Genomic DNA, 27,537 nt, shown 5'->3' on the forward strand with positions numbered 1-27,537 from the left:
GGCCGCAGAGCGGGGGCGGAAGGGGTGGTCGGTCCCGGAAGCGGAACGGGCAAAGGCGGAAGTGAGGGCCGGGGCCTGCGAGACGCACCGGCGGGAGCGGCGCTGCGGGCGGTGAGTGCGGCCGCGCCCGCGCCTTTCGCCCCGAGGCGACCGAGCCCGGCCCGAGGGTGCGGACGCGTTCCCCGGGATCTCCCCCGGCGGAGGGCGGCAGCCGCGCCCCGCCGCTTGGGGGCTCCGTGGCGGGAGCGGAGCGGGGGCTCGGCGGCGCCGCTGTGCCGGGCGGGGCGATGCCGGGGCTGGAGCGGACGGGCGGCGCCGCCGGCGGGGCGGGGGCTCAGGGCGGCCGGGAACCCTCGCCGTGCGCTGGCCTAGCGGGGCCCTGCGTGCGGTGCGAGGCGGGGCGGCGGCGGCTCCGGCCTGGCGGTACCGGGGTGCGCTGAGCGGTAACGGGAGCTCGGGGAGCCCGGGGCACCGTGCCCGGCTCGGGGCAGGCGTCCCGGCGGCGCTGTGCGTGCTCGGGTCGGGCTCCTCCCGTGAGCAGGAGCGGCTCCCGGCACAGCGGGACCGAGCAGCGGCAGCCGGTACCGGGGGGTCGTGCCCCGGTTCCCGTGTGTCACAGCCGTGCCTGAGTGGGAGTTGGATGGGGCTGGGGAAGGTGTGGTGCCGGGACAGCCGGGGTTTTATGGTGGGATTGTGTTTTGTAGCTGCTCATGAGGGGGGAATGGAAGCTCCAGGGGCTGGGAGGCGCAGCGGGGATCCGTGAACTGAGGTGAGGGAAGTGCTTGGTTTGTGCAAATGCTCCAGCGAGCCTGTCCTGGGTCACTGCTGCTGCCAAACCCGGTCCTGTGCCCCTCCAGGGCTCCTGTGAAGGGAAACCCATGGGATTGGAGAGTCCTGAAGGGTCCCACAAGCTGCCAGGGCATTTTGGAGCTGTTGGGAGTGAGGGAGGTGATTTGATTTGTGCAAATGCTCCATGGAGCCTGTCCTGGGTCACAGCTGCTGCCAAACCCAGCCCTGTGCATCTCCAGGGCCCTTCTGAAGGGAAACCCACGGGGCTGGAGGGCCCTGAGCAAAGCCCATGGGCTGCCAGGGCATTTTGGAGCTGCTGAGGTGAGGGAGGTGACTTGGTTGGTGCAAATTCTCCAGGGGAGCCTGTCCTGGGTCCCAGCACAGCCCTGTGCCCCTCCAGGGCTCCTGTGAAGGGAAACCCATGGGGCTGGAGGGTCCTGAAAGCCCCACAGGACATTTTGTGGCTTGTCTGTAAGGGGATCTGCAGCAAGGCTGTGCTTGGAGCTGTGTCACAGCAGGACAGACCCTGCTGGGATTGCACCAGCAGTGTGAGCAACAGGTCTGCCCTGCTAAATCCTGGGGAAACTGCTCAGATCTTATTGCTGGTGATGCTCAGAGCTCCTGGGGCTGGGGGTGGTGCTGGGAGCCCAGCCCAGCTCTGACCCCAGTCCAGCTGAGCTTTGGCTGGGATGTGGCTGCTGGAGCTCTGACCTTGGCAGTTTTCAGCCCTGCAGGGAGCCTGGGGAGGAGAACATGGCCAGGCACTATTTTAAGTCTGCTGTGGAACAACTTGCATCTGCTATTCTTAGCTTTTTGTGTGGAGGGTCAGCACACTTGAGCTGCCCTGTTTACAGCCTCACGTTGGGCCTGTGCTCTGCTGGGGCTCCTGAGCCACCTCTGAGCCTTGGCTGGGGCCAAAAAAGCCAACTCAGCCCACTGTCTTGACTTGCCATGGAGTCTGAGGGATCTTCCTGCAAATACCCACTGATGTCCACTCTGCCTTGACTCTGAAAGCATTTTAGATTTCTTTTCAGCTCACCTGGGTAATGAGGTGAAAGAACTGTGTCTGAAAAGGGCTCAGAATTCAGGATTGTAGCTGTGGGTGCATTCCTGGAGTGAGGCAAGCAGGTAAAGCACGAGCCTGGCTGGATCTGGCAGCTGAAGGACAGGAATGTTTGGGGTCATAGCTGGGTCTCAGTGTTGAAATCACCTCAGACCCCTCACGAGTCACAACTGTTTGCTGCAACAGTCAATACCTTCAGCCCAAAAATCTGCTTCTGGGGTGGCCTTCTCTGCCAAGATGCTCTGGCTGATTTAGCTGACATTTGATTGCAGGTTGTGCAGGCAGTGAGGGGTCCCTGTAGGCTCTTCAAGGGGTGCTGATGCCTCTTCAGGTGATGGAACAACCCAGGCAAGGTGAGATGGACTCCTGGAGAGGGGTTGAGTTACTGGAGAGCAGGAGGGAAAGGCTGGCTTGGCATGTAGATATGAATCTAGTGAGATAAAACATTTATCCAATTTTGCATTGGTAGATTATTTTGCTTTCCTGTGAAACCAGTGATGTGTTGGTGCAGTGGTTTTGAGATTTCACCAAATTTTTTTTTTTGAGATTTCACCAATTGGACAGTTGGGTAGTGTGTAAAGGAACTGTCTGGTGATGTGTGTGTGTGTTTGGCCAAATTATTGTGCTGAGATGTGGGATTATCTCCATCCCAGCAAAACTCTTCTGCATCTCAACAGGGATCAGCTCCAGGGTTCCTCTAGACCCTGCCAGTCTCAGCTCTGCATCCAAACTTCTTCAGCTGCTGCACAGTTCTGCATGGTGGTCATGGCATCTCCCTGAGGAGGGAGGGGGAAGGAATCCAAGTGCTTTCAGACACAGGAAATGAAATGGGAACGCTTCTAATGAAGTGGGTGTAGCCCAGAGTATTCCTGTCAGCAGACTTAAAAGAGGATAGAATGTAGAAATGTTGGAGTCAGCTGTTTTCTTCCCTTGGGGTATGAAGTTTGCAGCCTCTTATGCAAGTCCTGAGAAGTTGTCAGAATTACACAGAAAACACTTAGACAGTGGCCAGAAACAGGAACCCTTCCTGGATGTGACAGAATTGAGGAGGTACAAAATCCATCTGAGCTCTGGGGGGAATGCTGTCCTCCCCTGGAGCACAGGAACGAGCTGCTGGAGCAACTCTGCATAAACAGATAAGAAAACACTGGTTTTCATGTTTGCTTTGGTTTGGTAGCACTCCAAATAAGGAGCTGCTTGAGGCAGGAGATCTTTGTGCAGTCTGGGAAAGATATTCTGAAGGTCACAGATTCTTTGCAGTGCAGGTGGCAGTTTGCTGCTTTGCATTGCTGATGTTGCCTTCTTGCTGACTGAATAGTGGGTGCTCTCCCAAGGCATGCTGAGTGTCTGCTCCAAGTGAAGCTGTGTCTGTTGAGGGCATCTGAGCAGGAGTTAAACAACTTTTGCTGAAGAATTAAAACCTTGATGCTTTTGTTGCATTTGAGTCAGTCCAGGCTGCACCCATGAGTTGATCCTCCATCCTTGAGGATAACTGGGAGTGGGTGAGGGAGCTACTGTGGGACAGGGAGCCAGTGGGCAGCTAATGAGAGATGGAAGTGATGTAAAAAACTCTTCCACAGAAGTCTGTGCTGGAGGGATTGTCACAGCAGGGTGGTGGCCTTGAAATCTCTGGGGATGGAGTTGTTTCGGAAAAGCTGCTTTGGAAAACAGCTGGCTGCTCCAGAGGCCATGGATGTGGAAATGTCAGGAAACAGATGTGTGTATAACAGCATGAGAGGGAGATGGTACTAGTTCAGGTCTGTTGCTGAATGGATAGTTCAGCTTTGGAATGGAAATCCTATTTACCTCTAAATGAAAGTGAGCGTGTCCAAGTCTTTGTGAGTCTGGGACGTGGGACTGCACAGAGAAGTTGTTACACTGTCATAAGTTAGTCACAGCCATGGGAGTGCTGCTGAAAGTGCTGTCTGAGCTGATTTGGGTCTGGGAATCTGCACTTCAGGGCTGTGCTGCAGCTCCTGCCAGCTGAAGCGGAGAGTGGCCCAGGTCAGAGCATTCCTGAGCTCCAGACTGTGTCCTTGCTGATCAGGGGCTCTGAGGGCTCATTCTTTGGGGAGGGAGAAGGTGGAAAGGCAGAGAGTATTGTCTGTGGAAAGGCAGAGAGTTATTTTCTGTGGGAAAGCAGAATATTTTCTGTGGGAAAGCAGAGTATTGAAACTCATGCACTCTTGGAGTGAGGCCAGCAGGTAAAGCATGAGCCTGGTTGGATCTGGGGCTAATGGGACTGAACTCTGTTTCCTGGTTCTTCTCCTCTGTAAGAGCTGGGTCTGTTCCTCCTTTCTCTGCAGCCTGGACCCTCCTGCAGCCAGGCTCAGGAGGTTTGTTCTGATTAACCATATTGATGACTTGGAATATTAGGTTGATGTTCCATGCTGTGCTAGCCTGGGCTAGTGTGCTCTGTGTGTGGCTCTGGTGGGATCCACACTTTCTTTCTACAGGTTCTGCTTGTGCAAATTGCTCCTGATCCATGTCCTGAAGCTGATCTGCAACCCTGGGCCAGCTCCCTGTGCAGTGTGAGGTGAAGCAAAACCACTGGGTAACTTCAGGGCTTCCTTTGCCAAGGCATTCATGTAACACTGTCAGCTATTTAACGAGATAAATACTTCACTGGGGCTTTTGTCTTGAGTATTTTGGTTCTGAGCCAGCAAATCTCCAGTGAAGCAACTCCTTGCATAGCTGAGAGCAGCAGCAGTTTGGGTAACCAGAGTCTTCAGGACTGGGTTTCTAAAATATCCTCAGCTTTCAGAGTAGTTTTTGCTACTGGGTGAACACAGGGCAAAAATATCAGATTCTCTAACTTCTGACACCTTAAGTGAGCAGCTTCCTGCAGGGGTTAACATGGGGATCTGACAGTAATTCCCATGAGGAGATTTGTGTTCTTGTCCTGGGCAGGTTTGTTTGAAATGGGCTCTGGTGCTATTCCCCAGCATCCTGAGAGTTATAGAGAATGCTCTTGCACTTGGGCAGGCAGGGAGTGCAGCAGCCATGGCATGTGCTTTCTCATTTAGGGCACTCAGATTCTTGAATTTAATATTCCTGGCTGTGTACAACCCCTTCCAGCAAACCCTGGCAGGCAGAGAAGGGCTTGGAGGAGCACAAACTGCAGAAGTGATAGACCTGGAGCTCTCACTTGTGGGACAGCATCAGGAATTGGTACTTGGCTTTGATGTCAAAGCAAACAAGAAACTGTGCTAAGAGTTGACAATAAAAAAAATCAGTGCTTGTGCTGTGGGATGCAGAGCTCCTGTGTGTGCTTCAGTGAGCAGGAGGTGGGTAGGGTAGGTAAACAAACAGCAAGAGCCTTTTCATGGGTTGAAATGCAGTTGTGATCTCCCAACTGCTGGGTTTCACTAGTTAAAAGGAACTAGGGGGAAAATTAATGCCTGCTAATCTTGATTACATGAGTCCCCCTTCCTTTTCATGGCCTTGACAGCTGGAATTAGGAAGACAAGCTGGGGCTTCAGCTGCTTTCCCTTGTCTGTGTGGTGCTGCTGTGGTTATTTTGGTCTGCCTGACCTGTGGCTCGAGTGTCAGTGCTGGGGTTCTCGTGGAGAGCAGGGAGGGTGAATGCCCAATCCTCTGCTGGAAGAGATGGGAGGATGAGCAGAAAGAAAAGGCTTCACACAGCAGGAAGCAGTCCCTGTTCCTCAGGTCAGTGTCCACTGGTGGGCGTGGGCTGATCCAGCACAGCTTCAGGCTGTGTACTTCAGCTGCCTGGTGCTTCTGCAGAGCTGAGTTCTCTGAAATCCTCAAACATCTTGGCATTGGCAGAAAGTTCCTGTCCTGCCAGGGAGTGTGTTTGCTGTCTGCAGCATTGCTGGGAATTTGCTTCCTCCTGTGACCATCAGCTGCTCACCCAGGTCTTGGCTGTGTCCTTAGCCCAAGGCCACCAGTTAGGGTCTCTAAATTCCACTCAAACACCTGAAAGATCTGGCAACTTCTCATGTGAACACGAAGCCATATAAGCCTCAAAGCACCCTTAGATGATGATCTGGTTCTCCATAATTGGAGCAGCTCTGGCTGCTGCTCTGCTTGCACTGACCAGTGGCTGTCCACAGCAAAATAGATGTGCTCACCTAATTCTGTTGGAGCTCCTGTAGCACAAGGAGATGGCAAAATGCATCAAGATCTGCCTGTTGCCTCTGCAGAGCTGAGTTCTCCCTGACTGGAATCCTCAAATATGTTGGCAGAAAGTTCCTGTCCTGCCAGGGAGTGTGTTTGCTGTCTGTAGCATTGCTGGGAACTTCCTTTGGTTATTTGCATCCTCCTGTGACCATCAGCTGCTCCAGGTCTGTGTCCTTAGCCCAAGGCCGCCAGTTAGGGTCTCTACATTCCACTCAAACACCTGAAAGATCTGGCAACTTCTCATGAAGCCATACAAGCATCAGACCACCCTTAGATGATGATGATCTGGTTCTCCATAACTGCAGCAGCTCTGCTGCCCTGCCTGCACTGACCAGTGGCTGTCCACAGTGAGCTCAACACAGATGTGCTCACCTAATTCTGTCGGAGCTCCTGTAGCACAAGCAGATGGCAAAATGCATCAAGATCTGTGAAATATAGGTCAGGCTAAGACTTGAGGATGTCAACAAGCTCATTTCCTTGTTTTGCTCTGGGAATGACCGCTATCAGATTGCAGGAGGCCATAACTCAGGCACACTGTGATTTCACACAGTGTTTGTGCACAGTGTTGGTCTGCAGCAGCAGTGGAGCTGATAGACTGCCCAGGGAGTTATAAATACAAGGTTAAACCAAAGCTGTTCCCTTGCAAGCTCTGTTTAGAGGGGGAACTCTAAAAAGTGGAAGCCTCTTGAGGCTGCTAGAGATGCAGAGCTGCTGCTGAGCCTCTTGAAGCTGGTGGTGACCAAGCTGCTCCTGGCCAGAGCAAGCAATGCTGCACCCTCACTGGCCAGCAAAGGCAGTTGTTGGTCTGTTTCATATCAAACTTTCTCATCCTGCCAAGCAGTGTTTGCCCTTCCTCACTAGAGGGAGAGGAGTCCTGACTGTGCTGCATGCAAGGAGCCAGCTCTCAATTACAGTATCTTCACTGCTTAACCCAAAACTGGGACTCAGAGCAATGGCCTCACGGCTCTGGCTCCTGAAACATCCCACAGCACTCAGGAGTTTCACTCCTCTGTTTCTGTCCTACCTGCCAGCTCTGGTGACTGGTGGTGTGTGACTGCCTCCTGCTCAGAGCAATTTGAGGTGAGATGTCTCTAGGTCAGTGTATTTGTGTTGTGTGAGCTGCTGGGTTCTCCAGCTGCTGGCACTCACAGAGCAGCTCTGAAATGGCTGGAGGTTCCCTGTCAAGCTGTGGGATTGTTTAAACTTCAGGCATAATTAAAGTAACCTCAAGCAGTCACAGCTGGACAGGCCTTGCCCTGGAAAGCAGCTGTTTGAAACTCTTCTCTGTGCTGAGGAGGCTTGAGCTTTGTGCACAGTTTGCTCCAGTCTGACCTGTTTTAAACTTCTTATTCATGGGTATCTAACTGCTGGGAAAATGCAGGATGTACACAGAGTTTCTTTGGGGGTACTCTCAGGATGAGGAGAAATTGCCTTTTGGGGCATCTTCTTTCAACAAACAGCCTGCTTTAGGAGAGTAGAAGGGAAAGTGGTGATCCACAGCAGATGCAGTCAGCTGTAGCATTTATCATCCACAGGGAAGTGGGAGTTGTGAAGGCTACAGGAAATGTGCCTAAATCTGTAACTGTGTACTTGGAAAGCATTGCTGTTCTCTGCAGGCAGCAGAGCTCAGTGCTTAGGGAGGCCTTGGGATTCACTTGTGGGAAACTCTGGATGCAGATCAGCTTGTCCTGCTGTTCCTGCCATGGTTTTGTGCTTCTGCAGCACTCTGGAGGTTGGTGCTGGGGAGTGGTTGGCAGTGCTGATCCCAGGGGATGCTGTCTGTCCATGCTGCCTTTGAGCAGTCCATGTGAGGAGCAGTAGCCTGGTGAGCTGGAATGCTGTGGGATAAAGGTGCTGAGGCACTGGGGTGGGTGTGGGAATTCCTGGTGTGCAGCAGGAATGGGAGGGGGAGCTGCTGTCAGCCCCTGAGGGCACAGCCTGTGCCCAGAGAGCTGCTGCTGTCAGGTGCCTTTCACCTCCTCAGGTGCCCCCTCTGTAGCAGAGCACCTGCCTGGCTCCAGGGCCATCCTTGTGCCCTCTGGGACGTGCAGAATGTTGTGGTGTAAGTGCCTCAGGACAAACGGACAGCTCTAGAAATTCCTTTTGTCCAAATGCCTCATGACCTGCAGAGCTGCCTCCTGCCACTGTGGCACTGGGATGGCTCTGTACAGCATTGACAGTCTGAAGTTGCTTCCTTGTGAACTCAGGAAAGGAGGAGGGAGCTAAAGGTCAGGCTCAGTTACCTCTGTGAACTGAGTAATTGCTGTTTGAGTAGACAAAGCTCTAGTAACACCCATTGTGTGCTGGGTGCTCCTTACCTGCCTCACACCAGCAAGGTGTGTGCAACATCCACGCAGGGTGGAAGTGCTGGTGGGCCCACTGGTGGGGAGTAGAGCTTGTATCACCATTACCTCTTTTCCAGGGAGGCTCTGCAGCCTGAGATCCTGCTGCAGGGGCTGCTGCCTGGCAGGAATTGCACTGTGGGAAGGAACCACCACCAGTCTGTGCTGATGGTGGCTGCAGATCAAACCAACCCTCTAGAACTGGTACAGCTGGTCCCTTGAGCATGTCACTAACTCTGACCTCCTCTTCCAGTTGCAACCTGCCTACAGGTGGAGAACCTGCAGCATCCTTAACTCCAGACACTCCTGCACTTAGACCAGCACGATGGCAGGTCGAGGTGGAGCTGCCCGACCGAATGGACCAGCTGCTGGGAACAAAATCTGCCAGTTCAAACTTGTTCTGCTGGGAGAGTCAGCAGTGGGGAAGTCCAGCCTGGTCCTGCGCTTTGTCAAGGGGCAGTTCCACGAGTACCAGGAGAGCACAATTGGAGGTGAGTGCCAGCTCCTGTGGCCAGGAGGTGCTGACCTTGCTGCAGCAGTCTGGGGTGTCAGAAACAAGACTGGCTATTTTGGTTTGGTCTGGGATTTTTGCTATAAATAGAGCCAAACAGTTAATGCTTTAACTCTTGGTTCACAATTTGTTAGTTGGTGTAATGATCAGCATAGCAGAGAATAACGCTATGGCAACCCCACAGTTTGCCTCTGAGGCTTTGTTTCCTGTGCCTCAGCTCCAGCTTCTAATTGGAACTGAGGCCTTCAGCTTGGTTTATGGCCCTTAATTATCTTTTCAGACCATGACCTGGGATTTTGGGGCTCTTTCTAGCCTGATTCTGTTAACTGCTTTCACAGTGCTTTGAGGTCTAGTAGTTTATTAGCTTGAAATCATTAGCACCAATCCACCAAAGGCTGGTTGGCATGTGGATCTCTGAGCAGCAATACTGAGGGGTGTCCTGAGAAAAGGCTTGAGTTGTCCCTCTGTCACCTGTGCAGGGAGCAAGCACAGCTAAAAGTGTGGCTTCCTGGCAAGCAGGGCTACTGCCCCTCTGTGGAGGGCTGTGCTCTGCCCCAGTCTGTGTCTGTGCCTCTGTGCTGGGTGTGACACAAGGGACAGCAGCCAGTTACTGAACTGGGCTGTGTGGTGTAAGTTATTGGTGCTCCCCAGGTCTGATCTTGGGGGTGCCACAGACTCTGTGATCCCTGTCAGGGCTGCTGGGAGGGTCTGGCACTGTGGATGCTCCAGGGGCTGGCTGCTGCCTGGGCCCTCTGAGCCACCTTCCTGTCGCTGTGTGACAGTTCTGGGTTGTGCCACAGCAGAGCTGCAGCTGCCACAACGAGTGGCACCGGCCTGTCCAGGGCTCAGCTCGCTCCCATGTGGCAGCAGAGCTGCTCTGAGGGGCCCTGCTGGAGCTGAGGCAAACCCCCTTCTCTTGCAGCTGCCTTCCTCACACAGACAGTGTGTCTGGATGACACAACGGTGAAGTTTGAGATCTGGGACACGGCGGGGCAGGAGCGATACCACAGCCTGGCCCCCATGTACTACCGGGGGGCCCAGGCTGCCATCGTGGTCTACGACATCACCAACACAGTGAGTCTGGGCAGGGCTGGGGGGCTGCCAGGGCTTTCTCCCTGTGCCAGGGGCTGCTCCCTGGGGCTGTGTCCTGCTCAGAGCCCTGCAGGTACCCAGCTGGGGATGCCAAGTTCTTGAAAACTGCTCACGGGCTCTTCCTCAGCTCCAGCCAAGGCTGGGAGCTGATGAAGGATCCTGCTGCCAAGTGCTGCAGAGGCAGGACACTTCTCACAGGAAAGCCTTGTTCTAATCATATCTGCCCTCTGGATTCCTACATGGCTGCCCTTCCTGACTGCTGCCTCCTGTTTGCTTCCAGGACACATTTGTACGAGCCAAGAACTGGGTGAAAGAGTTGCAGAGGCAGGCTAGCCCCAATATTGTAATTGCACTAGCAGGAAACAAGGCAGACCTTGCTAACAAGAGAGCTGTGGACTTCCAGGTGAGTGAGAATCCAGAGAAGTTGTTACCCTAGCAGGTCAGGAAAGCATATTTTTGCTTAAGTGAGGGAGGTGGCAGCTATGTAAAATGTGCTTTGGGGGGGAATGAAAGTGAGGTTTTGTGCTGAGGACTGCAGGATGCCACTGAGCAGGGTCTGTGCCCTTGCTTCTGTAACAACACATGTGGCCCTGGCTGGTGAAAGTCCTTGTGAATGTGGAGGAGGAGGCCCACAGAGCATAAGCTTCTGTCCTCATCCTCCTTTGCTGCCTTACTCACATGGGGATGTCTGCAGGGTGTGAAACAGCATCTTCTGGGTATGAGACACACGAGAAATCACTCCTAGCTTGTTCTCTGCTCTTCACAGCTCTTATCTCACCTGAGGCAAGCGCTCAGGAGAGGTTCTTACCCAGCCCTTGCACAGGATTGCTCGTGGTGCCCTTGCAACGGGTGGCACTCTCCCAGCTGACCCAACTCCCAGGTGCTGTGTGGCTCAGTCAGGCTGTGCCCCAGCCCAGCTGTGGGACACTGGCTGCTGCTGGAGCATGTCCCTGGGCTGTCCAGGCCAGGTGGGACAGGGACAAGAGAGGCAATTTCTGGCCCAGGGTGGGACATAGTGTTTCTCCAGCAGTTAGTGTGTTGACAAGTGAAGTGCACAAAGTCTGCTCAGGCCTCCTGCCAGGCTGCTTTTAGCACTCTGATGTGATTGTTTGTAGGATGCACAGACATATGCAGATGACAACAGCTTGCTGTTCATGGAGACGTCAGCGAAGACAGCAATGAATGTGAATGAAATCTTCATGGCAATAGGTACGGCCTGTGTGTAGGGCTGGGGCAGCTCTGAGTGCCAGCACTGCAGCCCAGGAGGGTCCTGTGTCAGCCAGGGCTGGTGGCTCTTACTGGGGCAGTTTGCCACACTGGTGTGATTGGTCATTCCCTGAGCATGTGGAGCCTTAGCCTTGCAGAGGTTCCCTGAGTCTGGGGTGGTGATGGACATGGGAGCAGGTGTGATGCCAGCCAGAGCTGAGGAAGGGGTGCAAAATGCATGTTTGTGCTGTCCCAAACTCTGCTGGCAGTGAGGGCTCAGGCTGGAGCAGGCTGCACCCAGCCTGGGGTGCACAGTGTGAGGAAGTTGGCTGTGGTGGTGTTTGCTGGGATCCCAGGACAAGAGAAGAGATGAAAATCTTGACTCCGTATTTCAGAAGGCTAATTTATTATTTTATGATATATATTATATTACAAGTAAATTATATATTAAAAATATACTAAAATAATAGAAGAAAGGATTTCATCAGAAGGCTTACAAGGAATGGAAAGGAATGGAATGATAATAAAATCTTGTGACTGACCAGAGAGTCCGAGACAGCCGGACTGTGATTGGCCATTAATTAAAACAACCACATGAGACCAATCAAAGATGCACCTGTTGCATTCCACAGCAGCAGATAATTATTGTTTACGTTTTGTTTCTGAGGATTCTCAGCTTCTCAGGAGAAAAAATCCTAACAAAAGGATTTTTCATCAAGTGTGTCTGTGACAGTTGGCCTCTGTGGAGAACCCTGCTAACAATCCCGTTCCTTCCTAGCCAAGAAACTGCCAAAAAACGAACCCCAGAACGCTCCTGGTGGCCCGGGCAGGAATCGGGTGGTGGACCTTCAGGAGAGCAGCCAGCCCAGCAGAAGCCAGTGCTGCAGCAACTGAGCAGCTGCTGCAGCCCACGAGCCCTTGGAGGAGTGACTGGAACCCACGCTAACGATCGCACTTACCGTAGGGCGGCTGCTGCCGGCGCCGCCGTGATTCTCCATCCCTTTCTGATCATAGGCTGGAGGGAGTTCTTCCACCTGCACCTTTCTGTACAAATACTAATTCAATTCTAAGTCTTAAGTCACTTTTTTAATATATGAACTTCTGCTCTTCCCTCTTCCTGGTGGTGGTGGATGCAGGAGCTGGTGTCTGCCCAGCCAGCGTGGCCGTCCCAGGTGAGGCCAGCAGCAGGCGAGGCCAGCAGCAGCCAGGTCCCACAGCACTGTAGTTCACTATGGGAAACAAAGGGATATTGGGACACGTGTTTAAAGTTCCTGTCTGTAAGAGCTGAGGCTGATCCCGTACGATGTGCCCAGAACAACCACTAAACTGTAGCATTAGAGACAAACTCCGGCTCTTGGGCCACTTATTGACCAAATCAATGATGAGTATTTGGGGTGGGGCAGAGGGAAGCAAAACTGGTTTCTTCTGTATTTTGTATTGTATGTTTCTCCATGTAACCAATCAGTATCTTGTCAATATAGTACATCCAACGAGCTGCCTGTTGTCTTTTCTTTGTGTTGGACTCCAGCATGCCAACTCTTCTTTTCTCTTGGTTCTGTCGTAATGCACTAATCCCATTGCAACTTTTGCAAAAAATCTTGTATAGAAATTTGTCCTTTTCTTGATGGTTGTGATGCCACTAATATTGTTAACCCTGCTCTGGTGGGAATACACAAGGTTTACTGATGTACAGAGGTGGGGTGGGGGAAACCTTGGGTAACCTGTTGGTGGGAATGACATGTATTGAAAAAGCCTGTAATTCAACAAAGAATGAAGGGAGGTATTAAATGGCTTCTGTTGCCAGACTCTAACTGATGTTGGCTGCTGCCTAGTGCCTAATGCAGTGTCTTATGCATCCTGGTATTTAAGAGGAACTGTTGACTTAGTCTTCATCACAAACTTCAGTTTTGTGTGATTAAAACAAAATTTTTATAAACCTATCATAACAACAATGTTCATGTTTCTTAATGCAGGAGGGACTGGACCTGAGCACAACAGTCCTTGCTGGAAGCTGAGCTGTGCTGGGCTTCTCCTGGTATGTCCCACACATTGGTAGGGAAATGGGGCCCCTCCTTCCTTCCTGAGGAGGGAGAAATGGGGCTCATGAGCTTGGGCTATGTGGCTGCTCCTGCACACAGTGATGCTGCTGCTGTTCACTTGGCTCCAGTGTGCTCAAGGAAGCTTGAGGGAATAATTGTGGGAATTATTCCTTGCTTGATACTTCTGGGGAAACTCTACAATGCAAGATGGGGAGAGGTGGGAGAACAGTGTGTGGAGGAGCTCTGCTCTGCAGTGGGACAGGCTTGGGATGGTGCTCCAGAATTCATGAACACAATGCCTGTCCCTGGAGCACGATGGCCTTGGAAGATGCTGCTCTCCTGTCACTGCTGCATGGACTATGAGATCCCCAACACCCTGGGACCTGGAGTCAGTGTGGAAGAAGGAGCAGCCCCTTGCAGCTCCATCCTCACCAGCTGTGCTGCCAGCAGCACCGTTTGTGCTCAGGAGAGGCTGAGGATGGAGATGTGCTGCCTTTGGAACCCATTGCCCCCCTCAGCTGAGGGGCTGGGTCACAGAGCCTGTGAGTAGAGCTTTTTGAACAGCCTGGGCTTGTGTGCTCTTCATCTGCTGTCCAAGGTCTCAGTGCCTCTTCCTCGTGCTGGATTTCCTTAAAATCCTGGAAGCAGGAAGGGTTTGGAATGATTTGGTGATAGAGTGCCTGGGATCATGCTGCAGCCTGTGGGGTGTGGGCTCCTTTGTGTGGTGCTGTTTGTGCCTGGCCTCCTTAGCTGCTGGAGGTGCTCAGGATCTCTGTGGGACCACCCAGTGCTTACTGTGTGGGGTGGGCTGATGCTGCTGGCTTCCCCAGGCAGCCAGAGATGGACCAGTTTGGAGAAGAGCTTCCCTGATGCCACTCAGAACCATTCAGTGGACACTGTGTGCAGTGCTGTTGCCATCTGCTGGCTCTTCTCTCAGAGTGCCAGATCTCTTCCCGGACTTGGAGTCTCTGTGAAGGCACCTGTGATACCCTGAGGAGGGTGTTGCTGCTTGCAGCAGGGGCTCAGTATCGAGGCTGGGGACCTGCTGCTGTTCCTGGTGTGTGTGATCTCAGCGTGGCTTTAGCACAAACAGGCGTTCCTGCCTGCATACCTGCAGCCTGCCCACACAGCTGCTGCCTGCCTGGGCCTGAGCAGGCTGTTTGTGGTGGTTACACGCCGCACCCGGGGCTGGGCTTCTCCCTCCCTGCTCCTGGGAGCTCAGGGTGGACTCAGCAGCCCCTTGCCAAGCTGGGAAGGGGAAAGTGTGGCTACAAGAGTCTCACACCACACCCTGCCAGGCAGCCCAATGTGGTTCCCTCCCTTTTGTGTGGGGATGGGTATTGGCTGAGGCTGTGGAGCTGGAGCTGATGCTGGCAGCAGTGTGAGGAAGGGGTGAGGTGCCCCTGCTGCTCCTGTACAGGTGAGTGGGACTGCCTTTCCTCCCAGATCCCCTCCCCTCCCCTCCCTCCCAGCACCCTCTGGGTCTGCTGTCTGACCCCATTTTGTGCTGCCCTGAGAAGCAGGAGAGCTTCTTCCCTCCCTGTGCGTCCCATTCCTCTGGCACCAAGAGCAGGGCGCAGCCTCCCCATTAATTAACACCCAGAGAACACAAAAGAAGATTCAATGCAAAAGTATTTTTATTGGATATAAAAACATTCCAGTTTAGTGAAAAAAATGGCATCATTGCTGATGGAGCTTGTCTGGGCTTAAACCCAGGACTTGCTCCTGTCTGCTCCGGTCCTGCCGTGGCCGTCGGGTCCCATCCTCTCACACCTGGGCTTTGGTGGCTCCGTTCTCAGAAGCTGGTCCGGTCTGTGGGGCAGCAGAGCTGACCTGGATGGGCACACTCCTCTCAGGAGCAGCTGGCAGTGCCAGCTTGGGAGCCTCAATGTGGAGCTGCCCATCCTTGGACAGGGAGCAGGTCAGCGCTTCAGCATCCACCTCCTCGGGCACGTCCCACTCCCGCTTCAGCACCTCGTACTTGTAGGAGAAGGAGCCCTTCTCATCGACGTTCTGCGTCTCCTTCTGCCCCACCAGCACCACCTTCCTGCCCACCACCTTCACCGAGAGCTCCTCAGGAGCGAAGTTCTTCACGTCCTGGCACACAGAGAAGCCGTCCCCGGAGCTCTGGCTCAGGCTCATGCTGCTGCTCGGGCTGTGCTCCATGGCCATGGCTCCGTGGTTGCTCAGGAGCTGCTCGAAGCTGCTCATGAACTCCCGAGCTTTCTCCATCTCCTGCTGCAGCTCGGTGAAGATGGTCTCTGCGTGTGGCCACAGGGTCCTCACTGTGCCCAGCCGGCTGGCCAGGGAGCTGGAGGCGAAGGGTGCGAGGTGCATCCGGCAAAGCATCGCTGCTGCTGCTGTGGCTGCTGTGGCTGCTGCTGCTGCTGCTGCTGTCCCGTTTCCAGTGGGCTGGAAGCGTTCTGCCCCGCTGCTGCCGCCGCAGGTTTTTATAGCCGATTCCCCGGAGGCGTGGCATTGTCCCGCACATTACGTCAGCCTCGGGAGAAAAGCTCAGCTCTTTCCAGCCCGTTCCAGCTCATTCTTGTTAGTCACCCGTGAGGAGAGGCAGGGCTGACGTCGTGCCCGGCATACCTTCGCCCTGACTCTTACAGCTTTGCTCTCCTGGCTTATAATTAGCAGCATCACCTCAGCCTCCGAGCGGGATGCCTGAGCCACCCTTGCCAAAAATCTGTGCCCTTTGCATTTCCCAGGCAATGGAGTGAGTCTGGGCTCGTCTCCTCCCTGCCTCCCCCCACCCTCCCCTGTGTTCCATTTCCCCCCATCTGTGCCCAGGTGGGTCCCCTCAGGTGAGACCAGAAGTCAGCCCGTGTCCCCATGCCCAGGTGGGGTGCTGAGGGGTCAGTCCGTGTTCCCATGCCCAGGTGGGGTGCTGAGGGGGTCAGCCCATGTCCCCATGCCCAGGTGGGGTGCTGAGGGGTTCAGCCCGTGTCCCCATGCCCATGTGGGGTGCTGGGGGTAGCGTGTCCCCATGCCCATGTGGGGTGTGGGGGTAGCCATGTCCCCATGCCCAGGTGGGGTGCTGAGGGGGTCAGCCCGTGTCCCCATGCCCATGTGGGGTGCTGAGGCGTCAGTCCGTGTTCCCATGCCCAGGTGGGTGCACAGTGGGGTGCTGAGGGGTCAGTCCGTGTCCCCATGCCCATGTGGGGTGTGAGGGAGTCGGTCCCATGCCCAGGTGGGTGCACAGTGGGTGTGGGGAGCCGTGTCCCCATGCCCAGGTGGTGACAGTGGGGTGTGGGGGTCAGCGTGTCCCCATGCCATATGGGGTGGGCGTTGTGTCCCATGCCCAGGTGGGTGAATGGGGTGTGAGGGTGCCCCATGCCCAGGTGGGTGCACAGTGGGGTGCTGAGGGGTCAGTCCGTGTCCCCATGCCCAGGTGGGTGCACAGTGGGGTGCTGAGGGGTCAGTCCGTGTCCCCATGCCCAGCTGGGGTGCTGAGGGGTCAGTCCATGTCCCCATGCCCAGCTGGGGTGCTGAGGGGTCAGGACAGGGTGGGGGTGCCCAGCAGGGAGAGGGGTCCCAGAAAGTGAAAGAAGTGCCTGGCAGCAGATGCCATGGGACATGTACAGGGGTGGGATTTGTTCCTGCACTGGCAGGAGTGATGAGCTCCTGGCACAGTGGAGCCTTCCCCCACCGAGCCCCTGGCAGGGGGGCCAGGGAAGGGCTCTGTAGTCCCCCGGCCATGGCCCCACGGGCGCTGCTGCATCACGATGGCTCTGCAGAAACCTGAGCTCACGGCGGTGACTGCGGCTCCCTATTTGCGGCATGTGACCTGTCCCCAGAAACAGGCGCTGCTATTTTGGCTGGTGGATAATCAGCCTCTCAAAAATAGGCGATGGCTCCAGGAGGCTGCGTGGGGAGAGAGAGCATTCTGGAAGGGACACACCCCTGGGCAGGGGAAAATAAAACCCGCTGCTCCCCTTGCCCAGCCCAGCACGGCTCCAGCCCTGCACAGAGCAGCAGCAGCACAGCCCGGAGCACTCTTCGGAACAGAGATGCTTTGCCGCCTGCACTTTATGCCGCCCATGTCCAGCTCGCTGTTCCCGTGGCTGGGACCCGTCCGCACCCTCTGGCCACATCCAGGCACCCTTTTCGCCGAGCTGGAGCGGGAGATGCGGCTGGAGATGGAGAGGGCTCGGGAGTTCATGAGCAGCGTGGAGCAGTACCTGAGCGGCGGGAGCAGCCCCGGCCGGCTCGGCATCGCCTCCAGCACCAGCGCAGCGCTGCCCCAGAGCTCCGGGGACGGCTTCTCTGTGTGCCAGGACGTGAAGGACTTTGCCCCCGAGCAGCTCTCGGTCAAGGTGGTGGGCAGGAAGGTGGTGCTGGTGGGGCAGAAGGAGACGCAGAGCACGGACGAGAAGGGCTCCTTCTCCTACAAGTACGAGGTGCTGAAGCGGGAGTGGGACGTGCCCGAGGAGGTGGATGCCGAAGCGCTGACCTGCTCCCTGTCCAAGGATGGGCAGCTCCGCATCGAGGCCCCCAAGCTGGCACTGCCAGCCGCTCCCGAGAGGAATGTGCCCATCCAGATGGGGCCAGCGGTGGCACAGCAAGCTGGCAGCGCTGAGGAGGGAGCCGAGCGGGCCAAGGCGTGAAGAGGAGCGACGGGGACCAGGCTGAGCCTGGCGACAACGGGGGCAGCTGCTGGCCGCAGAGCGGGACCGCGCCATGGCCCGGGCCGTGGTGTCTGCCCGAAACATGTGGCTTTTTTTGATATGTAATAAATATTCCTAACTTTTATTTGCGTGGTTTCAGTGTTTCTGGTCTTGCTTTGCAACGCTCCTGCCCGTGCCCACACAGCGCGATGGCAGGGCGGGGAACAGGGCTGTGCTGGCACCGGGCATGGCCCGGGCCCCTCTGCCAGGGGAACGGGGCTGTGCTGGCACCGGGCATGGCCCGGGCCCCTCTGCCAGGGGAACGGGGCTGGCTGTTCTGGCACCGGGCATGTCCCGGGCACCTCTGCCAGGGGAACGGGGCTGGCTGTTCTGGCACCGGGCATGTCCCGGCCCCTCTGCCAGGGGAACGGGGCTGGCTGTTCTGGCACCGGGCATGTCCCGGGCACCTCTGCCCAGCTCTGCCCTGGCAGAGGAGGATGTGCGAGGGTCTCCGGGCCACGAGCAGCACCGAGAATCCCCGGCAGGTCCTGAGCATCCCCCTGGGCAGCCTTGGGAACAAGTGACTCCCATCTCCGGGATGCTGCTGGAACACTCCCGTGCCCGCCCCGCCGGCAGTGCTGGCACATTCCAGGCGGTGCCCGCAGCTCCGCGCTCCAGCCCGCCGCTAATCCGCTTCCCCCGCGGTCAGAGGGGCGCGGTCTCTCATAAATGGCCCTGCGGGCGGAGCCGGTTCGCCGGGACCGGCCGGGAGGCGCGGCCACGCTCCGCACCGGCCGCCCAAGCCGGCTGCGAGCAGGCGGAGGGCGGGTCACACACCGCGTTAGGAGAACAGGGCGTGGCCATGCTCCATATTTGCGGGAGGCAGCGGAGCGCTACCGGTTACCGGAGGGGTGCGGGGCACCGGCGGCTCGGCATCGCCCCGTGAGGGGCTGTCGCGGTGGGTCGTCATGACCGGATCTCGATCCTCTCTGGGCGGTTCACGCCACCCGCAGTGCCGAGTGGGAGCTCTGCTCACGTTTGGGGCAGCGGGTGGCGTGAACCGGCCCCGGGAGCGCCGTCCCGGGAGCAGCGGCCCCGCCTCCCCCGCCGCCGCCGCGGACTACAGCTCCCGGCGTTGCCCGCGCTCCCGGCGCGCAGGCGCAGTGCGCGCGGGGCGCACGCCGGGCCCGGCATGGCGGAGCCGGAGGCCGCGCAGCCCGGGCGGCCCCGCCGGGCCCGGCCACGGCAACGGCGGCCACAGCGGGGGCGAGCGGGGGGACGGCTGGAGGGGCGGGATCCAGCGACCCGGCACGGCCCGGCCTGAGCCAGCAGCAGCGGGCGAGCCAGCGCAAGGCGCAGGTGCGGGGGTTCCCCCGCGGGAAGAAGCTGGAGAAGCTCGGGGTGTTCTCGGCTTGCAAGGTGGGAACGGCGGGGCCGGGAGGGCACGGAGGGCTGGAGGGCTGGAGGGGGGGTTCGAGGCTGTGCACGAGTGGGGGATGCAAGGACGGGCATGGTGGGGGTGCAGGGGATGCGGGAGTGGGGGTTCGGTGCTGTGCATGGGTGGGGGATGGAGGATGAGGATGCTGACCTGAGGGGGGATGCAGGAGGGGTGTAGGAGGGGAATTTAGGGATGCAGGGGGGGAGTGGAAGGAATACACGGACAAAGGATGCGGGGTTGGGATGTACATGGGGTGCAGGATGGGGGTGCTGGGCAGGAGGTGCAGGATGAGGGTGCTGAGTTACCCAAGGGAGGTGCAGGGATGTCACTGAGCAGGGGCTGCCGAGTCCTGTGGGCTGCACGGGGGAGTCTTGGGGTGGTGGGGGCTGAGAAAAGCTGGGCTGGGTGAAAAAGGGGTACGTGGGAGCCTGGGATATCTTTTGGCCACAGAAAGTGGCACCCACTGCAACGACCACTGCTGTCCCTCTTCCCAGGCCAACGACGCCTGCAAGTGCAATGGCTGGAAGAACCCCAACCCCCCCACAGCCCCTCGAATGGACCTGCAGCAGCCAGTGACCAACCTGAGTGAGCCCTGCCGGAGCTGTGGCCATGCTCTGGGTAACTCCTGTGGCACCCCCTGGGCAGGACAAGGGGTGCTGATCCCCTGTTCTCACTGTGGTGCTGATCCCCTGTTCTCACTGTGGTGCTGATCCCCTGTTCTCACTGTGGTGCTGATCCCCTGGTCTCTCTGTGGTGCTGATCCCTTGTTCTCACTGTGGTGCTGATCCCCTGGTGTCTCTGTGGTGCTGATCCCTTGTTCTCACTGTGGTGCTGATCTCTTGTTCTCACCGTGGTGCTGATCCCCTGTTCTCACTGTGATGAATTAGGAGCTTCTTTGAGCCAGGTCTCGTAAGCTTTTGGAGATCTATTTCACACCCAAGATAGCTCAGCTACCTTAGAAGGGGCATAAAATCAGCAGGGTGGCTTCTGTTGCAGCATTGGAAACAAAAAGGTTTTAATAAAGGCAAAATAACAAAACTCTTTACAGAGAAAAACTAAGTGCAAAAAGCTCTCCTGCCCTTAGTAAAACACTTCACAAAAGTAATTAGTTTCTTTATTCTCTTCTTTTTCTAGTAAATTCCCCAAGCAAAACTTTTTGGCTCCTGTCCAGTTAGCTATCCTTATGTTTGAAGTGAAGCCCCCAGATCTAATAAGGTGTCTTTTCACTTGATTGAAGAGAAAAACTAAGCTTATTTCTTTTTTAAGGAGACAAAAGGTAGTTTTGTCACTCCATCAACAAGAAGCACATTCCTATTCTGTGGTGCTGATCCCTCAATCTCACTGTGGTGCTGATCCCTTGGCTTTCTCTTTGTGGTGCTGATCCTTTGGCTTTCTCTTTGTGGTGCTGATCCCTTGGCTTTCTCTTTGTGGTGATGATCCCTTGGCTTTCTCCTTGTGGTGATGATCTCTTTGGCTTTCTCTTTGTGGTGCTGATCCCTTGGCTTTCTCTTTGTGGTGCTGATCCCTTGGCTTTCTCTTTGTGGTGCTGATCCCTTGGCTTTCTCTTTGTGGTGATGATCCCTTGGCTTTCTCCCTGGCACAGCTGACCACGTGTCCCACCTGGAGAACGTCTCAGAGGAGGAGATCAACCGTCTGCTGGGCATGGTGGTGGATGTGGAGAACCTCTTCATGTCAGTGCACAAGGAGGAGGACACAGACACCAAGCAGGTGTATTTCTACCTGTTCAAGGTGAGTCTGGGGCTGGGCAGCTCTCATTGCCCCACTCATGGGGGGACTTGTGCAGAGTTTCTGGTCATTGTGGGGGTTGCTGTCCCACTGTTTGTGCTGTGCTGGTGCTGAGGCTGTGAACCATCCCACAGCCCAGAGACCTGGAATGCTGACTCTCTTCTGGAGTGACTGCTCTCCTGGTCTGGAATTCCCTAGGGGAGCAGTTCTAGGGGATGAATGGGTGTGCTCCAAGGGCAGCACCAGTGCCTTCCTGGCTGTAGAAATTGGAGCAGCCCCATGGCAGCATTCAGCCATCTCCACCATTCCTGGAATATCCAGTTCCTGGGGCTCTTCTGACCATGTCTGTTGGTGTCTTTGCAGCTGCTGCGGAAGTGCATCCTGCAGATGAGCCAGCCTGTGGTCGAGGGGTCCCTGGGGAGCCCTCCCTTTGAGAAACCAAACATTGAGCAGGTGAGGCTGCTGTCAGGCTGGTGCACTGCCCTGATGGCTTGTCCTGTGTTCTGCTGCTCTTGCACGGTCCCCTCACTCTCTGGGAGGCAGCATGGCAGAGCCCAGAGCAGCTCCTGGCACTCTCCCACTGTGCCATCCTCTCCCCAGGGAGTCCTGAATTTTGTGCAGTACAAATTCAGCCACTTGCCACCCAAGGAGCGCCAGACCATGTATGAGCTCTCCAAGATGTTCCTGCTGTGCCTCAACTACTGGAAGCTGGAGACACCGTCCCAGTTCCGTCAGCGCTCCCAGAATGACGACGTGGCCACCTACAAGGTCAACTACACCAGGTGAGGAGGGCAGGGGGCCTCTGAGACAGCCACCCTGGGCTCTCCCAGACTGTCAGTCACTAGGAGAGCAGGCTGCCAATGCTTCTGAATGTCAGCTGTGCCCTTCATTCAAGCCTGCTCCCAGCAGCATTGTCCCAGCAGGGATATGGGTGCTCTGGGGTCTCTGGTTCTCTCCTGCTGCTCAGAGTGACCCCCAGATGTGTCAGAAAGTCTCTTTTCCCTGCCTGGCGGTCAAAGAAGGAGTCAGAACTCTTCATTTCTCTGTCTCAAGTTTGTTTATTGTTTCTTATCTATAGAATTCTTTCTCCTGACCTGCTGAGGTCTGCTCAACAAGACAGTCAGAGGCACACTGCCCGTCTTTTATCTTTTTATACTAAAAACTACATGTACAATATTTATAATTACTTCCCAATACCTATCACCTATGTTAGACAGTGAGTTCTACTCTAAACCAATCTAAAAGTGTCGACATCACAGCAGAAGATGGAGGCCAGGAAGAAGAAGGAGAAAGGCTGAACGTGCCCAGATTCCTCCATCTTGCCCCCTGAACCCCTATTCTAAAAACCCCAAAAAAATCTATTTTTCACCCTGTGATAAATTCACTATCATTCTACTTAAACTTTCGTGGCTTGTAATTCTTCATATAAGGTTGGTAATTGTTTTTTCCAAGGGCTAAATCAAAGGCACAGGGGTCTTGGGCTCTGTGCCAAGGTCTCTGAGCCCCCTGGGCAGGGGCTTGAGTCCTCCAGGGCAGCCAGAGGAATTTCCTGGGTTCTGACATGGTTCCAGCCCTGTCTGCAAAGCCCCTTCATGTCCCACAGGTGGCTGTGCTACTGCCATGTGCCACAGAGCTGTGACAGCCTGCCCCGCTATGAGACCACGCACGTGTTTGGGCGCAGCCTCCTCAAGTCCATCTTCACGGTGACGCGCCGGCAGCTGCTGGAGAAATTCCGCGTGGAGAAGGACAAGCTGGTGCCGGAGAAACGGACACTGATCCTCACCCACTTCCCCAAGTAGGTGCCCAGTGTGGGGATGCCTGCTGGAGAGCACTCCTCCTTTGGCATGCTCGCATGCTGATGTGCCACTCCCTGCCAGGTTCCTCTCCATGCTGGAGGAGGAGATCTACGGTGAGAACTCTCCCATCTGGGAGGCTGATTTCACAGTGCCCGCTGCAGAGGGTGCCCAGCTGGTGTCTCGCCCAGGTATTTCAGGATAATTCTGGATTTCCCCCCCTCCTTTTTTGGGAGCTGAGGGATAAAGGGTCAAGGTGTGGCTGAGCATTTTCACAAGGCATTTTCAGTCATGGGCACCATGGGTTTCTTGCAGCTGCAGTCAGCACCGTTGCCGTGCCCACCACTCCTCTCTTCAGCAAGAAGCTCAGCAGCAGCAGCTCAGCCACCAGCCTGGACACCAGCACCCCAGAGCCCCTGCCAGGTAAGGTCACCTGAGCCCACTCCAGAGAGCTGGAACTGTCCATGGTCCCTCCCAGCACTGGATGTGCTGCTCTGCTCCCATGCCAGGAGAGAAGAGGAAGCTCCCTGAGAGCCTGACCCTGGAAGATGCCAAGCGGATCCGTGTCATGGGAGACATCCCCATGGAGCTGGTGAACGAGGTCATGCTGACCATCACGGACCCTGCTGCCATGCTGGGCCCTGAGGTACGGCCTGGGGATGTTGGGGTGCCTCCATGGCCTACAGTGTAGCAGGCACAGGGCCTGCTAGGGCAGAGGCCTAAAGATAGGAAATGCCAAGTCATGGTGAATACCTTGAAGCCCCTCTCTTCCACCTTTCAGACCCCTGCTTATCTCTCTGTAACCCCATAGGTTACTTCTCTTTAACCCCTGCTATTGGGCAATTTTTGATCCCCCTATACCCTATAGAATGGGCTGTTTTAGCCCAATTCTGTAGAAGAGCTGTCACCAGAACCCTTTGCAGACATCCCAACTTAAAACACCCAATAAAACCATCACTGTGGAATGCCAGAACAGCCTTCTCCTCTCTTGCCCTGAGTCTGCCTGCCTGTGGCACCTTGCCAGCTAAGAGCTGATAATCACTAAAAGAGCTGATAATCACTAAAAGAGCCGATATCCCTTAAGCTTGCTAAGGTTGCCAGTGGCTGAGAGCTGCTTGGGTTATTGGGCAGTCTGTTCCCCTAAAGGACCGAGCTGTCCGGCCATGCAGCCTGCTCAGGGGCAAACCTGCACCCAGCAGGAGGCTGAATTATTACAGAGCTGCTTCCCCAGCGTGCCAGGGTGTGGTGGGCTCCCCCAAAGAGGGTGTGCAGGGCCAGTGACCCCCTCCCCTGTGCCCCCAGACCAGCCTGCTGTCGGCCAACGCGGCGCGGGACGAGACGGCGCGGCTGGAGGAGCGCCGCGGCATCATCGAGTTCCACGTCATCGGCAACTCGCTCTCCCAGAAATCCAACAAGAAGATCCTGATGTGGCTGGTGGGGCTGCAGAACGTCTTCTCCCACCAGCTGCCCCGCATGCCCAAGGAGTACATCACTCGCCTCGTCTTTGACCCGTGCGTGGCTGGGGGGTGCCTGGGGGCCGGTGTGGGGGGCTCCCCTCACCCTCGGCCATGCTGCCTGCAGGAAGCACAAGACCCTGGCACTGATCAAGGATGGACGAGTGATTGGGGGCATCTGCTTCCGTATGTTCCCTACCCAAGGCTTCACGGAGATTGTCTTCTGTGCTGTCACCTCCAATGAGCAAGTGAAGGTGAGAGAAGGGAGGTGGGCACACAGGTGTGCCCCCCAAAGCCTGGTGTGGGCAGGATGGTCTCTCTGTAGCCCCTTGGGCGGCCAAACCTGCTCGGCACTGGCCAGCCCCAAGCTGTGGTAGTTGCTCCAGGTCATCTTGCAGCTGCTGTTTCCATGGGGGTTGTTTATCCCAACTGGGGCTGCTAAGGGGGGATCTCTGTCTCATGGTACTTCCCCAAGGGCTATGGGACGCACCTGATGAACCACCTGAAGGAGTACCACATCAAGCACAACATCCTCTACTTCCTCACCTATGCAGACGAGTACGCCATTGGCTACTTCAAAAAGCAGGTGGGCTCCTTTCCCTGGGAGCTGCTCCCAGCTCTGCTGCACACCTACCCCCTCCCACCTGCCCCTCTTCCCTAGGGCTTTTCCAAGGACATCAAGGTCCCCAAGAGCCGCTACCTGGGATACATCAAGGACTACGAGGGGGCGACCCTGATGGAGTGTGAGCTGAACCCCCGCATCCCCTACACTGAGCTTTCACACATCATCAAGAAGCAGAAGGAGGTATGGCCCAGGGGTGGGCACAAGGGTAGGTGACTGCCAGCCACCCCCCAAAAGCAGAGGAGAGCTGTGGGGCTGTGCTGGCCCTGAGAGCAGACTTGCAGGGCAGTGAAGGGGCAGTGGTGGCATTGACACTGGCTGGGGTTCTCTCTGGCCCTGCACGGTGGCTTTGTGGGGTCCTTGGAGCATCTGCAGCCCCCACTCACCTGCTCCCTTCCAACCCCCATTCCCTGCAGATCATCAAGAAGCTGATTGAGAGGAAACAGGCTCAGATCCGCAAGGTCTACCCAGGCCTGACCTGCTTCAAGGAGGGCGTGCGGCAGATCCCCATCGAGAGCGTCCCTGGGATCCGTGAGTCCTGGCAGGGTCTGGCAGGGGGGCTCTGCCCTCCCTCCCCATGTGACACTGACACTTTCTTCCAGGAGAAACAGGATGGAAACCACTGGGGAAGGAGAAGGGGTGAGTGCTGCATGGGGAGGTGCTGCTGTTGAAGCAGCAGGGCTGGGGATTCAGCTCAGGCTGTGCCTCAGCCTTGGTGTTTTCCTGGCCCTGGAGTGGAGAGAGGCTGATGGGCACTGGTTTTGTCCTGCAGGAAGGAGCTGAAGGACCCAGACCAGCTCTACAACATGCTGAAGAACCTCCTGGCGCAGATCAAGGTGTGGGCAGGAAAGGACCCTCACTCTGGGGTCCCTGTCCCCCTGACAGCCCTCAGGGCTGCCTCCCTTGGGATGGGCTGTACAGGGCTTTGCCCTTGGGGACAGCTGGGTGTGGGGGGGAGCAGGACCCCTGGGTGCTGGAGCAGACAAGGGTTGTGTGTTCATTGCTCCAACTGCCCCCCACTTCTCCCCAGACCCACCCCAGTGCGTGGCCCTTCATGGAGCCGGTGAAGAAGTCAGAGGCACCAGACTACTATGAAATCATCCGCTTCCCCATTGGTAGGTTGGTGTGTCCAGCACCCCGGGGCAGGATTGCAGCAGAGGGGATTGAGAACCCCACACTAATCAGCAGTGGGGGCTGAGAACCCCACAATAATCAGCAGAGGGGGCTGAGAACCTCACATTATTCAGCAAAGGGGGCTGAGAACCCCGCATTAATCATCAGAGGGGGCTGAGACCCCACAATAATTGTGGGGTCTGTGCTGGGGACTCCCATTTGGGGCGGTGGGAGCCTCAGGATAGTCCAGAATGAGAAAGGGATGAGTTGAGACCTGTGGCTGATGTCCAGCTCAGTGGCTGGGGGGATGCAGAAGCCTGGGGGAGGGATCCTGACCTGTGCCACGTGCAGACCTGAAGACCATGACGGAGAGGCTGAAGAACCGCTACTATGTGACCAAGAAGCTGTTCATCGCCGACCTGCAGCGCATCATCACCAACTGCCGCGAGTACAACCCGCCCGACAGCGACTACTGCAAGTGTGCCAACACCCTCGAGAAGTTCTTCTACTTCAAGCTCAAGGAGGGAGGGCTCATCGACAAGTAGAGGGGGCTGGCCTGGATCTGCTGTGGCCACCGGCCCTCCCGTGGGAGGGGCAGGGCTCCTGTGGGTTCCAGCCCCACTCTGTGTTGGTAGGAGCTGCTGGAGGGATTGGTGCTGCTGAGCAGCCTGGGGAGCTGGGCTTTCCTTCTTGGGGAGCCACAGGGGCTTGGGGGGCTGGTGCTTTTATCCCTGAGGTGCTCTGGCTGCCTCTCCTTGGGAATGGGGGTGAGGCTGGAACTGCCTCATCAGGATCTGCCCAGGGCAGGGACAGCACTGAGCTCCCACCTCTGCCTGGGGAGGGGGAGCCCCCTGAGCCCTGTGCATCCCCCTTACCTGGGATCGTGCCTTCTGCCCTGACTCCCTGTGACAGGGCAGGGGCGCACAAGTGCTTTGGTTTCTGCTCCGTCCACACGCAGGCAGCCCCTGCCCCTCTCACTGAATGTAGGCGGGCTCAGCCCTGCTCTGTCCGCGGTGCTGCTCCCGGGCCGGGGTCCTGCTGGGCAGGGGGCTCTGCCCTGCTCACCCAGCTCCTGCTGCCTCTGTCAGCCCTTCCCTCCCGTCCCGGGGCAGGTCTGCCTTCCCTGCCTGCCCATCCTCCCTGCCAGCCGGGCAGCGGGGGGCTGCCAGCCCCAGTCCTGCCCCTCTGAGTGCCAGGGAGGGTGGCTGCCCGGTGCTGTGCTGGCCTCTGCTCCCTGCTCTGCTCCAGCTGGCAGCCGCCTCTGCTTGTCCCCTCCTTGCTCCCCGCCCCTTTCCCTGCCCTCCACTCCCCCGTTTCACTTGACTGGTGTTTTCGTTGGTTTGTTCGTTTGTTTGTTTTTTTAATAAATGTCCTTGTGCAGCCCCAGATCCATCCTTGGGGTTCACCCCGGCGTGTTGGGCAGGGGGGACAACCTGGGATGTTTTGGAGGGTGTTGGGGAGGGGAAGAGGAACAGCTCGGGATGGGGAGAGTGTGAAGATCCCCGTGGACGGGTTGGGGTGCACTGGGCAGAATTGGGGTGTAGGGTGTTGACAGGTGGGGGTGCGGGGAGGT

The 27,537-nt window shown here is 56.5% G+C and overlaps 4 protein-coding genes across 4 annotated transcripts; 3 read left to right on the forward strand and 1 right to left on the reverse strand.

The window, feature by feature from the left end:
- The first annotated feature begins 35 nt into the window (after nt 1-35).
- RAB5C (RAB5C, member RAS oncogene family) lies at nt 36-13,086 on the forward strand. Its single transcript, XM_030966300.1, has 6 exons — nt 36-111; nt 8,591-8,828; nt 9,771-9,922; nt 10,221-10,343; nt 11,056-11,149; nt 11,925-13,086. Exons 2-6 carry the CDS (start codon nt 8,663-8,665, stop codon nt 12,038-12,040), a joined length of 651 nt encoding a protein of 216 aa, XP_030822160.1. The 5' UTR covers nt 36-111; nt 8,591-8,662; the 3' UTR covers nt 12,041-13,086.
- Nucleotides 13,087-14,804: 1,718 nt separating this feature from the next.
- Nucleotides 14,805-15,593, reverse strand: LOC115913975 (heat shock protein 30C-like). Its single transcript, XM_030966306.1, has one exon. It carries the CDS (start codon nt 15,532-15,534, stop codon nt 14,953-14,955), a length of 582 nt encoding a protein of 193 aa, XP_030822166.1. The 5' UTR covers nt 15,535-15,593; the 3' UTR covers nt 14,805-14,952.
- A 1,536-nt stretch (nt 15,594-17,129) lies between these two features.
- Nucleotides 17,130-17,927, forward strand: LOC115913973 (heat shock protein 30C-like). The gene has a single exon (XM_030966304.1). It carries the CDS (start codon nt 17,202-17,204, stop codon nt 17,796-17,798), a length of 597 nt encoding a protein of 198 aa, XP_030822164.1. The 5' UTR covers nt 17,130-17,201; the 3' UTR covers nt 17,799-17,927.
- A 1,063-nt stretch (nt 17,928-18,990) lies between these two features.
- On the forward strand, nt 18,991-27,338 carry KAT2A (lysine acetyltransferase 2A). Its single transcript, XM_030966126.1, is given in 19 exon segments — nt 18,991-19,021; nt 19,024-19,217; nt 19,731-19,854; nt 20,840-20,985; nt 21,346-21,435; nt 21,583-21,764; nt 22,586-22,777; nt 22,860-22,966; nt 23,091-23,198; nt 23,285-23,421; nt 24,078-24,286; nt 24,357-24,483; nt 24,705-24,815; nt 24,891-25,034; nt 25,268-25,382; nt 25,454-25,490; nt 25,624-25,687; nt 25,882-25,966; nt 26,316-27,338. Coding segments are annotated over 19 exon segments (2,397 nt in total). The 3' UTR covers nt 26,510-27,338.
- Nucleotides 27,339-27,537: the final 199 nt, after the last annotated feature.

The sequence above is a fragment of the Camarhynchus parvulus genome, chromosome 27 (assembly GCF_901933205.1).
Source record: "Camarhynchus parvulus chromosome 27, STF_HiC, whole genome shotgun sequence".
Lineage (NCBI taxonomy): Eukaryota > Metazoa > Chordata > Aves > Passeriformes > Thraupidae > Camarhynchus > Camarhynchus parvulus.